Source organism: Cervus canadensis, chromosome 25 (genome assembly GCF_019320065.1).
Source record: "Cervus canadensis isolate Bull #8, Minnesota chromosome 25, ASM1932006v1, whole genome shotgun sequence".
Taxonomy (NCBI): Eukaryota; Metazoa; Chordata; class Mammalia; order Artiodactyla; family Cervidae; genus Cervus; species Cervus canadensis.
This window is the reverse complement of record NC_057410.1, coordinates 40,335,224-40,349,531: the sequence shown is the minus strand read 5'-3', so window position 1 is coordinate 40,349,531 and position 14,308 is coordinate 40,335,224. Positions and strand designations below refer to the sequence as shown.

At 35.3% G+C, this 14,308-nt stretch overlaps 1 protein-coding gene across 3 annotated transcripts in view; it reads right to left on the bottom strand.

The window, feature by feature from the left end:
• The window catches only part of SLC6A15 (solute carrier family 6 member 15), a 50,956-nt gene that overhangs the window by 10,504 nt on the left and 26,144 nt on the right, over positions 1–14,308 (bottom strand). For all 3 annotated transcript variants that reach the window (XM_043447282.1, XM_043447280.1, XM_043447281.1), the window contains 5 exons: positions 13,077–13,258; positions 5,573–5,683; positions 2,383–2,624; positions 2,087–2,279; positions 1,036–1,228 (listed from right to left, as the gene is read on the bottom strand). In XM_043447282.1, the coding sequence (XP_043303217.1) occupies positions 1,036–1,228; positions 2,087–2,279; positions 2,383–2,624; positions 5,573–5,683; positions 13,077–13,258 (921 nt within the window). The remainder of the gene's footprint in view (positions 1–1,035; positions 1,229–2,086; positions 2,280–2,382; positions 2,625–5,572; positions 5,684–13,076; positions 13,259–14,308) is intronic.

Genomic DNA, 14,308 nt, shown 5'->3' with positions numbered 1-14,308 from the left:
ATACGCCAGTGACTACTGAATCTTTCAGAACGAAACACAGAGCCTGTGGTGGAGCTTGTGCACCACTGGCCAGCAGTCAAGATCATCTGTATGTTTTTTTCCCAATTAGTCTTTGCATCAATTACCAACACTGTCGCTGCACTCTGGTCTGGCAGCTTCCTCGCTGCTTCCTTTGTCTCTGTTTGGGTGTGCTTACTAACTAAAACTATCCTCTGACCCCTGAGAAGACCCTTGCCCTTTCTCATTCAATTTCCATGCCTTCTGCTGATAGTTTCCTCATATGTTTAGATGATCTTTGCTGCTTCTTAATTCGCAGAACATGTAAAGTCTTTATCATGCTGTCAGTATATTACATGATACAAGTTTTATCTACCCATGTTGATTTTAATTATCAGCTCTATTCTGCTTAGAGGAGAGGTTCTCCTATGTCTGCATCTCTGTTGTAATTTCTCTTACATCCTTGGTATCCCTCAAATGCAAGGACGATGCAATCCACAGCCAGTACTTTAATAACTGCTTGCAGATTGGACTTCTTAACAACCATCAATATTGATAAATCATGTTATTATCTTTACTTCCTAGATGTATTAGCTTCTATCAGGCTACAATTGCCATTTCATATGAAAACTAAATTTAGGTTTGTCAATGTCAGCTATCCACTTTTGAAAAATCCAATGATCTGAACTTTTTTTAAATTATTTGACTTGAATACAAAATTATACATGAACATTCTTTGACTTTGTTCTAGTAACAGCACTTCATAATGACATTACTACTAATAAAGAGCAATATAATAAGTGATAACTAATAAGTAATTAATAATAATATTATCTACATTCAGTTTCATTTGCATATTATAAATATGCAATGTATAAATACTATAAATGAATCCCTAAATAACAAATACTTCTGAAACATATTAATAAGTGGATTTTAAAAATATAAACACTTTTCCTATTTCCATCTCTGATCAGTCACCAAGAGTAAAATGACCTGCTATCAGTTCAATGGAAAGTCAAATACATAAAAGCTCACCGGTGAGGATTTCTTTCCTCGCTTTGAAAGTGTCCACAACGGGTGTGATGATCCCTTCAATGGTTCCAAACATGCTGCCAAGCCCTAGATTTACCAGCATGAGGAAGAACATCACCGACCAGAAGGGAGATGCGGGGAAATGTGTCATCGCTTCTGTAAAGGCAATAAAAGCTAAACCAGTCCCCTGAACAGCCTGTAAGATATACAGAATAGCCACGTTAGTCAGAGCCACATACAGTGCTGGCTATGTGTATGAAAAGGCAGGGAAACTGAATAATGTGCGGCAGTTACTGGAAATAATCACACCGAAACCATCATGTTGTCTCCTAAGAAATGTGCCTCTAAACAAAATTCAGGGTGATCATGTTATCCCATAAAGACCACAGATAGAGCCAACATTTAAAAATTCAAGAGTAAGTTAGTATTTAAATCCTTCCTTATGGAATTTAAGATTTGTGTTACTACTGGCTTCATTTGTAACTTCCTGCACACGATTCTTAATGTTTAGTCTCAGGTACATTAAGCTATCTTAAAGCAAGTGATTAATGGCCAATTTCTTCATAATATTTTCCTTTTTGGCAAAGTAAAGAGAGGTGACAATTTATGCAAAGCTCTTTATTCACGTTCCCCTATATCGTGTTTATTCAAATATATGACAGTGGCTAGAAAAAGGATTTAATCATGACTTAACAAACACAACTATTAAGATGGGAAATATCATTCATGTGTCCAAACAATTATGCAATGTGTAAATGGTCATCATAATTCAAGTTTTGTGTTAAGTATTATACCAGCAAATGTATCTAATTTCATTTTCTATGTGAAAATCACCTTATTTATATTCATATTTTAAATTATTGTGGCTTCATCAGTGAAACTACTTTTTAAATTAAAGCAAACCTTTCTGACTTAAGAAAATACGCTCTCTGAGATAAAGATGAATTTTGAAACAGCATGCCCTTCCACAGGCATTTTAAAGGTCCTTTTCCTAAAAGAAGGCATATTTTAAGTTAATGAGAATTGTTTTAGTACTTAAACGTAGACTACTAACTTTATTGAGCTCATCTTCAATTCGACAGGCATTGAGATGAAGCGCGGGAAACTCTTCTTCTTTCACTTTTTGAATGATGTCATAAACTAAGTCATAATCTTCGGCAGTAATAGCTGAAAAGTTGATATGATGGGGAATGATATCTTGACTAATGTTACCCATTTTCACAAGTTTGATGATCATTTCCGAATTTCTGAAAAGCAAAAATGTCGTTAATAAACACTTGTGGGTATGGGAAGGAGATTTTTTTCAAATACAATTATGCCATCAAATCTAAAGGTAATTGATGACCATACTCTGCAATGCATTTCTCATTTATGACAGTTGCTTTGAAGCCCAGAACTGCAAACACCACCAGTGTTGCCAGGATGGAAGTAAAAAAATTGATGAAGGACACCAGGACGGCATCGAAGTGGCAGTTGTTATCTCTCTTGTTGTAGCTTGAAAAGGCGATGACGCCGCCGAATCCCAGACCTAAGGCAAAGAACACCTGAGCTGCGGCTTCTCTCCACACCTTTGGCTCCAGCATGATTTCAAGCTGTTTAAAATTAAACAGAACAGAAGTCAGCTACAAAATATTATTCCTCAATAATCTACAAGGAGTTGATTCTGTTGTTTACATATATCATAATGACACACACCCAAAGGTAATTCAAAACAGAGGATTATCTGTTCTTAAGGAGAAAGAACAAATTTTTCATTGAGGAATGATACAAGGAAAATGAATAAGAAAGACCATAGACTATCGAAACTTTAGATGGAGATGTTACTTACATGGAGAAAAAAATCATATGGGAAATTTTAAATATCTTTAGGACAAATCAAAGGACTATTTGAGAGAGAAATGAACTATCTTCGCTTATTTCTATTTATGTCTTTGTTTTCTTTCCAAAGCAAAATAAACCAGTTAGCCATAAAAGTTATAAATTTTATTTAAGTAATGCCATAAGTTTTGTGTTTTCAGGTGACATCTAACAGCCAAAGCAGGTAATAATTATAAGCTGGGTAGAGTTGAACTATTTGTACTTTGCATATTCACATAGGTATTAACCTTTCATTTAGTAGTTTCCTGAAAGCTTTTCCTTTGAAAATTGAAGTAATTCAAAGTTCTAAAGTTTGGAATCTGTGCTGAACATATTTTTCAAGTAACTCTGCTTTACTTCTTAAACAATTATCACTGTATGTAGCTAAAACTTCTAAATGGAACAATTAATATTAGCCATATTTGGCCAAGACCTCAATAAACAGTTAACTTTGATTTCAGTAATAGTAGTACTTAAATCGGTGTTTTATCTCTTTTCACCTTTGCAATAAAATTGCCTTTATTGGGAACAAGGCCAGATGTGGTTAAAAGCATGACTCCCATAGACAGTCATTTAATAATCTAAAAATAGTGCATCCTAGGGTAAGTGGCCTGTCCACTCTGAGTTTAATTTTTCTCAAATGAAAGATGAAAGTAACAAAGCTTGTAAATACTCCTCATCACATTGCCAACCACACTGAGTCCTCAATAGCTGCTAACATGTGGACCATAGTAACAGCTACGCTGATCAGCATTGGAAAAGACCCTGATGCTGGGAAAGACTGAGGGCAGGAGGAGAAGAGGGTGACAGAGGATGAAATGGTTGAATGGCATCACTGACTCAACGGTCATGAGCAAACTCCAGGAGATAGTGAAGGACAGGGAAGCCTGGCCTGGCTCAAAGAGTTGGACACAGTCAGCAAATGAAAACCGAACTCATTCAACTGTCTTTCTCTACTTTTCTCACTAGATGGCAGACAATACCTATTTACTAAAGACCTTCTGAGTACTTTCAACTCAGAAACTAAATCTGCATTCACTGAGAATATTTTGTGTACTTAGATACTTTCTCCCTTACATAAACAACTTAAATTTAAAGGAAACTGACAACTTTTTATTGTTATTATATTAACTATCACATCCTACAATGGCCTAATAACAATCTTATCAATAGTCCAAAGTGAGCTGAGGAAGTAATTCACTATATTTTAATAGTTATTTCCAGTTCTGATTTAAAATGTTAACCAAGTATTGCAGTTTTAAACATGGGGACCATGTAAAAGTGTCATATTCAAGTATCTATATTCTAAAATATCTATTTACATCAAATATTTGGAATCATGTCACAAACAATTACCAACTTAGAGAAAGGTGATATTCCAGGAATTCACACCAAAGCTAGTTGTTTTCAACTCAGAAAACTTTTTTTTTTCTATATTGTAAAAAGGAAATATTTGTGGTCACTAAGTATGGCCCATTTGTGGCTAATTTAAATGATAATACAGCTGAAATTCATAAATGTGAACTAATTATTCACTGAGGAATTCTAACAACTCTACAGGACTTTTGAACAATAGAAGAGAAGCAGATCACAATGTCAACATTTTTGCTACTTGAGAATGAGCAGAACCCAACTTGGAACCAGATACTCAAAAACACAGCCTCTTTTTCACAGTACCACGGTGGCTGCCAGCAGTGACAATTCCAGGGAGGCTAAGATCTCCTACTTGAGTCTCTCAGCACGATGCTTGGTGTAGTCATCCTCAGACAACTTCCAATTTCTGAACTAAATTGAGATTGTGTTTTTATAACTCATTGTCTGATTATGATAGTGTTAGCACACTAATCGAAGTATGATTTCATTTCAGTGTATATCCAAAATCTATATGCACCTCAAATATGTTTTTGATTTTTTCCTATCAAACCAATATGACAAGTCCACAAGGATTGATTAATCAGGTTCAATGAGCCCTACATTGAGGTCAGCTCTAAGTTGAATGAGAGTTTAAGTTCTGAGCCTTTTAGGAAACCTAATGGAATTTTCTTGAAATGCATGTGCATTTATAAAAATTACAGAACTTCCCAAACACACTAATATAAATACTATTCTAGAAAATATAAAACCTCAAAACAGAACAAGAAACCTTGAATTTTTTCTAAGACAGGATTTCGAATCCAATAGCATTCCTAATCTGGGTCCATGGACTTTAGGAATTCTGTCATCCTCTTAAGACGCTAAGCAAATTAATATGTTCATTATTTTTTCTGGTAAGAAGATCCTATTATCAGTTTTTTCTTTTTTTTTTCCCAAAGGAGTCCATGTCACAAAAGGTTAAAAACCACTGAAATAGAAGAGGAAGAGTAAAGATTGATAAGTTCTAAACTGTACCGGTGTAAAAATGGGAAGTTAATTTATTGTAAAAGAGGAACTTCTGAAGTTTAAATAGTGAAACTTACTCTAGATGAAGTGCGACATTTAAAATTGGAGAGAGTTGGATATAATTATAGATATCTAAAAGCCTTGGTTTTACTAGGCTGGTTAACATAACAGTTATAATTTAATAGTTTAGCGTACATTGTTGTACGTAGGTTCGAACAATTATCCCTTAAATTTAACTGTGGGAATATTTTGACAACATAAAGCTTTTGTGATCATAAGCCTTAACTGGAAATACAGTACATACCTCAGGGGTAAACATATGACGGATGCCATCAACTGAACCATTTAAAAGGAGCGCTCTGATTAGGAAGCATATAAGTACCACATATGGGAACAGAGAACTAAAATACATGATCTGCAAAGAAAGATGAAAATAGGTGAGACACACAAACAACCATATTCTTTCTCATACTTAAAGATTATTTGTGCTGCTCTATACTGGAGTTTCCTGGTGCTCAGATGGTAACAAATCTGCCTGCAATGCAGGAGACCTGGGTTTGATCCCTGGGTCAGGAAAATTCCCTGGAGAAGGGAATGGCTACCCACTCCAGTATTCTTGCCTGGAAAATTCCATGGACAGGAGTCTGGTGGGCTGCAGTCCATGGAGTTGCAAAAAGTTCAACACAAGTGAGTGACTTAACACTTTTACTTCATATCTTCATACTGTGAAAATGACCCTTTTATAATATAATAATTAATGCTATTAATACATTGTTTTGTAGGATGGCTTATTAGTCTTGATTGGTGTGATTCATTAAGATCTATTTGGGATATAATGAAAAATGGGAAATCTTCCTTATTTAATCTCCTTTAAAATAGTCCATAGGTGTGATGTAACTTGAATAGTGTTGATTCTTCACAGTTCACACAGTTCACAAACAAGCAGTATTTAAGGGAAACAAAAGGACACTAACTCCGTAACAAGTACCTACTTTATAGTTTTAGAAAGCAAAAGTCCTTTTAAAAAAAAATTAAGCAAAGTTCCATTATAATCCTGTAAACCTTCTGGACAGTGGTCCCTGTTAAGGCTCCTATAGAACTTGAATAATAGAGTAAATGTTTTACTTTCTACCTCACAAGTCTTCATCATTAAACAAATGTTTATCATAGAAAAGCAATTGTCCTAACCAGACATGTACTGCCTCCTTGACATCTCCATGTGGTTTCTAAAATTCCTGGATTTCCCCCAAAGCTGTCCCCACCGATCTTTATCTCCCACCACCCAACAGTTATTAAAGTCAAACATCCAGAAGTAGTTCTGCACGGTTTATAATTTCCTGGCTTCCAGACCATCACCCGGGCTATTTCATTCCCTGCTTACATGCTCTCCAGGAATCTCTAACACAGTAGGAACAAAATGCAGACGGCTGTCCTGCAAAGCCTGACACTGGGCTGCCTACCTGCCTGCCCGCCCCCCGCCCTCCCCGAGCTCCAGCCCCAAGGGAAACCAGGCTCTTCAGCTTCAGGGTCTGAGCAGACTGTGCCTCCAGTCTGAGACATTGTCTTTCCTCTCCTGCCTGTGACTTGCTCCTCTTTATTATTTCTCATCTTCATCTTTTCAAATCCTCATAGAACACTCAGAACAAGACTATGCCTTTTTTCCCCATCCAATAGGCCCCCAAATGCCCTTCCCTATGTCCCATGAACCTTCAATGACATTGTTTTGATTTGGTTTGACAGCACTTAACTGCTGCTGAAATTGTCTGTGTTTACTTGTTAATTTCCAGTCTCCCTTACTGAAATATAAGCTCTGTGAAGGCAAGGACCTTTTCTCCCTTGCTCACTACCAAATTCCAAACATCTAACAGAGTTGTTAACACATATTAGGTATATGATATGTATCTGTGGGGGAAGGAATAGAGGGAAGGTGAGAAGAATGGAGGAAAAAACTGAAAAACTGCCAGGGCAGAGGATGACTCAGGAATCCTGTAATAATTGCAGACAGACAACAGAGAAGTCAGCACAATAATTTGCACTTCTGTTCTGTATACTTTGTAACTGTATTTCAATATTATTAAAAATATTACAAATAAAACTCTGCATAATTAGGAACCTGTATTTCTGTAAAAGTAATTATATTCTAATTTAATTATAAAGAAATATAATTTTTCAATCAATTCAGAATGGTCTGAATTTCAAATTGCATCCATTCATCCACACTTCTTGATTTTTTAAAAATCAGAATGCTTTCAGATGGAGTACTTTTCATTCTTTCTGCTTACTTTTAGCATCCTTTAAACTTGTGGGTCTACAATATCTATTCAAGTAGCCTTGGTCTCACTTGAATTGCAGCTATTCCTTTTACGATTTTTCTTTCAAATCTTGAAGCTAACTAAAAGGGTGAATTCACTTCTGCATAATAGTTCATCTTTTTGTTGTTGTCTTTTTTCTTTAACAGAACTCAAATTTGGTGCCTTTGGCAACCCACTCCAGTATTCTTGCCTGGGAAATCCCATGGACAGAGGAGTCTGGTGGGCTACATGTAGTCCATGGGGTCACAAAAGAGTCGGACCTGGATGAGTGACTAAACAAAGTGACAACAGGACTTCTGTTAAGCCATTTATTTTAAAAGTGAAAATGGAGGCTGCACACTAAAATAATCTGGATAGTTTGGGAATGATTTTTTCCAATCGATATGATATACCTCAGTATATTTTTAACATAATTTCAAATTAGAAGCTAACAGAGTAAATGATTCTTCCTGGAGCTATATTTGTCCATGCTAAACAACTCTAAACCATCAGAATATGGTTCTCTTTCCACATCCCATAACCAACTGATCCCAAACTGACTCCAAATTTCGTGCAAGCCCCTTTGCTTTCATCCTCAATGACCTGTCACTTCACTATTAGCTTCCTGTTCACTTTGCCTCTAGATTTTCCCTGCCAGCTCTCCTCTCCATCTCGGAAATTCATCACCCACACTACTACCAGAATGATCTTTCTAAAGATCTGATGGTGTTAATGAACTGCTAAAAAAACCCTCAAATACTTCACACTGTTTGTTAAGCAACAGCCAGTCATTTTACCAGTGTCCATAAATACTTGAATACCTGCAGTCAACTTAACCTTTCAAGCCTCACCTCCCACAAGCTGCACAAACTGTATGTAAAAGTCACACAGGGTTACTGAGCAGTCTTTGGGCTTTGCACATGCTGTTTTCCATGCCTCTGGTGTCTTCTCTCTCAACTTTCTGCTGAACTCTTCTTCAACCATCAAACTCTGGCCCCAAATTTATCTCCTCTGTGAAGCCCTCCCCCAAATCCAGGTTAATTTCAGTGGCTGCCTCTATGCTATCATGCACTTATTATTTGCAACTCTTTACCGTATGTATTCTGCTGTAATTATCTGTCTCACCCATTAAGTTATAGGTTCTATGTGAATAAAGGTGGGGTGGCCTATTATCCTTTGCACATTCTTTGATACTCAAAAATATTGTACATTAAGAGCCAATTCATAGGAACTTTTCCTTTCTGTACATATTCTCTTAAAAAAAAGAAAACCCTCACCTTTATCCTATAGTACTTAAAAAAATGATGTACTAATTATATGATCGGACAATTCAAGCTTCTATTAATTCAGCAAGTATTTGAATTCTTAAAGACACTCATTTGGCTTCAGGGATAAGATTCTAGCTTAGTTTCGTCCAAAAATGAACACGAAGCTTTCATGTTGGATATAACATAAAGAAAAGTGACAGTCAAGATTTTAAACATAAAAACATTTAAGCAGTATTAGGTAGGTCACACCTGAATTTTATTCTTCTGTGAGCAGGCAAAAGAATAAAAAATATTTACTTATTACTATTTATAAGTAAAATATTTACTTATTACATATTTACATATTACATTATTTACTAGTAAATTATTTTATTAAATAAAAGATTTACTTATTAAACTATTTACTTATTATATTTACTTTTATTTTATTAAATAAAATACTTATTAAATATTTACTCATTACATATTTACTTGTTACTTATTATTAAATATCTATTAATATTTACTTATTAAAATATTTACTTATTAATTCTGAGATTTAAAGATGTGTCTTACGTCAGTATCTTACAGAGGTATCCATTTTGTGTTTCTAAACCCAAATTCTTCTCATTTAGTGAGTCTCAGAATACTAAAATTGTCAGTTGCATAATATTATTAAAAATAGTTTAAATTCTATCTAATTGACTATATGTAAAATGCTACCCCTCAAGCACTTTCTCCTTATTTTTTGCATTGTTACCTGTTAATATTTTATGATTTATTACCTGCCTCTTCCACTAAAATGGAGAGTCCATGAGGACAGGTATTTTGTCTGCCTTGTTCACCACTGCACTTCCAGAGTTAGATCAGTGTCCAGCACATAGTAGGTGCTCAATAAATGTGCTCAGTGAGTACATGAATGACTCTTAAGTAGTTTCCTTAAGAACTGGGAACTAAAACAATCTGGCTGGTTTTAACACTCCCTGGGCCTTAAAAGTGCTTCCCTTGTGGTTCAGCTAGTAAAGAATCCGCCTGCAATGTGGGAGATCGGGGTTTGATCCCTAGGTTGGGAAGATCCCCAGGAGAAGGGAAAGGCCACCCACTCCAGTATTCTGACCTGGAGAATTCCAAAACTGAACAGTCTTTCACAGCAAGGACATTCAATAAAAGAGATAAGTTTACAAATCAAAATGTTATATGAAAATACTTTCATTCTACTCAACTATCGAAAAACAGTAAACATATGAAACCATTTAGGTGTTTTTCTCTTTTTTTATATTAAAATGTTTAAACATACCTTCAGACAGTCATTCTCTCTGAGGATTTCATAGCCTAGTTCTAGCTCTGCTACTTACCAGTTGTTTAATTCTATTTATTCTTCCTAAGCTTAACTTTGCAGTAAAATGGGGATATGAACATGTAAATCATCTGGTTGACAGAAAGATTAAACAAGCTAATGTATGCAGAGTGTTTACTTGGCACAGTAGTAGTACTGATAGCAAATCAGTACCAGTAGAAAATATTACCTTTAAAGAAAGCCTGGAGCTTCTCATTTCTATCCATCTCCCTGGAGGTAGGCATCCCCTTCACAGAGGATCCAACAAAGGACATGCGGCCATAAACCTCCACTGGACCACCTCCGCTAGTGCTGAGTCTCTACCACTGCAGACAACTAATTTCATTGTTAGCAGGCTTGATTCCCGAAAGATCTTCCTTTCCTTGAAGAATCACCACCACCCCACCACTCTCCATAATCCCCAGTATTTGACCATGGTTCTACTCTCTGTGACCACATAGGATAAGGAGGGCTTATTCCTTTTTCTTCAACTATTTGAAGATTGTGATTACAAAGCTAAGATAGCTCTTCTCCATAACAAAGGAGAAAATAAGGATTTTGGTAAAAATCCAGTATTACAGGTGTAATTCAATTGACTTGTGCCCACCTGACCTAAAGGAGGATGAGACTGTCATATTCCTGTCTTAATTCATGCTGTTTCAAATTAGCATTCTGTTTGTGTGTGTGTGTGTGTGTGTTGGCGAAGACTTTTAGCTGCTAAATACTCTTAGTTGTTTTTTTTTCCCACATACTAATCTTAAACTTCATTATCATTAAACCATATTTCTCTATACTGCATTGGTGGGTTTATTCAGAGGCTTTTTTGTTTCGCAGACAAATAGAGCTTTACATATATTCCTCATAAATTTCTTATTGTATTCAGCTGATTGGTTCAGAATGAGCAAATATACATTGTGACTTTCATAACTTTGTTCATATTACTTACAGCTTTCTCTCTTATTTGTGCTTACTAAAAGTTTTTCTTCAAAATCTCCTGAAAAGCTAGCCTCTCCCTAAGCCTTCTCATTGAAATAATAAATCACACAGAGTCTAGAAATTGTATTAGATTTTCCAGAAAAGTTATTTTACAAAAGAAAAACATCCCAAATGTGTGATAAGAAAAGTATGAGTATTTTCTTTAAATGATAAGACACATACTCAGATAAAGAAAAAACAAAATGTGATATTAAGACTTGAGCAGAGAGATGTTTGGACTTCCCTGGCTGGCCACAGTTGGTTCTTATTGTATCAAATGACATTATCTTAGGAAGCCTATAAATGTGGTTAGATTTGGCTTAGGAATCTATTCCTTTATTTAAAACCTGACTATATTGGGGCTGTGACATTATAGAAGACACACCAAGTGGAACCAACTAATTGAACTTATTTAATCACAGACTACACTAACATTTATAAAAGACCAAAAAATACTCAGGTGTGTTATCTACCATATTCATTTCTGCAAAGGAAAATAGTAAAGAAGTTTCATTAGGAAGCTAAATGTAAAATCAGCTGTGATTTACAAGCTGTAAAAACTGTCAAACATTTCTAATTAAATATGAACCAACAGGAAGCAAAGATAAAGTACACACATTTTGCCCAAAAGAGTTCACTATTTAGTGGGGGAAAGTTGTCACAGAGAGAGAGGTTATAGCATTGCAGTTCAATAAGGTGGGTGTTAGCTTCAGACAGAGCTAGGTTTGACTCTAGGTACCAACATTTACTAACCTTTATTCTTTGGGCTAGTTACCTGTTTCCACAAACTTGTTCTTTTAATCTGTAAAGCAGGTCTGAGAGTAGCAATTACTTCTTAGAGGTTTTTGTTCTTTTTTTTTTTTTTTTTTATGGGATAAATTATATGAAGCACTTTTCACAATGCCTACTGCAAAGTAAATACGTAATAAATACTGGCTTCTGTTATTGTTCCTGCTATGATCATTGTCAGAATCATCTTCATCATCATTTATTACCACTATTACTACTGCTGCTATATTAATACAATTATTCCCACTCTTATTAGTCAGTATATGATGGTAAGTGGCAATATATTAACCTGGAAAGATATATGATCAGATCTATACTTGGGAAAGAAAAAACAACAGAGATGGATTGTTACAGGGCAGAGAGAAGAACCAAAATTAATTCCTGCTGTGATACAGACAAAAGAAATAGAGAGCTTTAAAACAATGGCAACGAGGAGGGGGGAATGTACTATGAAAGCAAAATAGTGAATAACAATTACTTTCCTAATACACCCTTTTAAAAAATTATCTGATTGACTTCCTAGGGTATCTAAAACTTACTTAATGTCTTTCTCAACCACAGTCTTATAAAATTTTCCATTTGTCCTGGTCACATGCCCTTTAGTCTTTTATATTACTCTAAGTTTCTTGTTGAGATTATTATAACTACCTCATGTTCAGATTTTTAAGAAACACTCCACAATGGACTTTTAAAATCTTGTAATCTTGTATTCCCTAGAGCACCTATAGCAGAGAAAAAAATGATATAACACAAATAACATAAACAAATTCTTTATTCTACTACATTTCCCAATTTTCATGATTGGAACTAATCAGACAACTAAAACATTAGGTTCAGCTGAATACCAGCAAAAAGAAAGGACTGTTAAGTGTTGACAAAAAAGTTCAAAACAGATCTTGATAGAATAGGGAAAGATTATAAACGACTTTAGATTTCACTATAAAAAAAACTTACATCTTTATTTGTGTCCTTTCCTTGGTCTAAACACATTTTTTTAAAAAAACACCACTTTTTACCAGTCTTTAATTAACTGCCTAGATTGAAGTGTTACTTGCAGCTTGCTCAGACAGATTTATTTACATGGGGTTGAGAGGGGCCGGGGGTGGGAATAGTTCCCAGGAATGGAGATTAGATGTTTAGCAGAAGCAGGAGGGGCTCTGACATACTAACTTTTCCAGAAGACTGAATGCCTTTGATCATGGCCAGGCACACCACAACCCAGGCAGCCAGCAGGCAGATGGTCATCTTCCAGTTTAAGCCACCGCTTTCAGAAATGGAACTGGAAATATTCAGTGCTTCTCTGTACCAATAATAGGTAGTGGCCGAACTTTTTTCACATTCTGGCTCTACAACTGTAGAAAGAAAGGTAACACAATCATTTCACACTAGAAAGAGTAACGAGGCTATTTTTTCCCCCAGTAAGCCTGTAAATCAATTCTTAACATTTCCTAGAAAAGTACTACTATTCTACAGAAGCATTTAAATCCACAATGAAATCTCCTGTGCAAAAAAATGAAAAAAAAAATCAACAAACACGAATCCTCTTTGATGATTATCTTGTTATACACTTCTAAAACAGGAATGTGTGAGGTTTTTATCAGGGGCTTTCCTGATGGCAGGTAAAGAATCTGCCTTCAATGCAGGAGACACAGGAGATTGGGGTTCCATCCCTGGGTTAGATCCCCTGGAAAAGGAAATGGCAACCCCAGTATTCTTGCCTGGAAGATCCCATGGACAGAGGAGCCTGGCAGGCTATAGAGTCCAAAGTGTCAACAGAGAGTCAGACAAGACTGAGCATCAAAGCACAAGCTTTTATCAAGCTGATTAAAACATATCAGTTTTATAGCCCCTTTGCCCCCAAAAATTGTCTGACTGACTTCCAGGGGCCAGAGCCAACAAAAATGCTAGCTGCTTGGCATATGTGACCTTAGAAATGGAGCTAGTCTCAAGAGACTTGTGCTATAAACATAAAATACAAAGGGGATTTTGGAGACTTAGTATGAGAAAAACAATGTAAATTATTGCATTCCCATTTTATGTTAATTCTATGTTAGAATGTTAATATATTGGATATATTGGATTAAATAAAGTATTTCACCTGTCCCTTTTTACTTTTTGTAAATATGGCTACTAGGACATTTTAGACTACATATGTATGTTATATTTGATATTTACCAGACAGTGCTACAGAATTATTCTTTATATTCTAGGATATAAAATTAAAAGTTAAGAAAAACATAGAACAACAGAACCCAAGACATAAAAACAATTTCTTCAATCTAAATTATTCTTTTTCTCCTCTTTTTTATTTTAATGCAAATGTAAGACATCAATAAAGACGAACAAAATAAAATATTGTCTAAGTTTGTAACTGAAGGCTGATAATTTTTTATCCTAACATC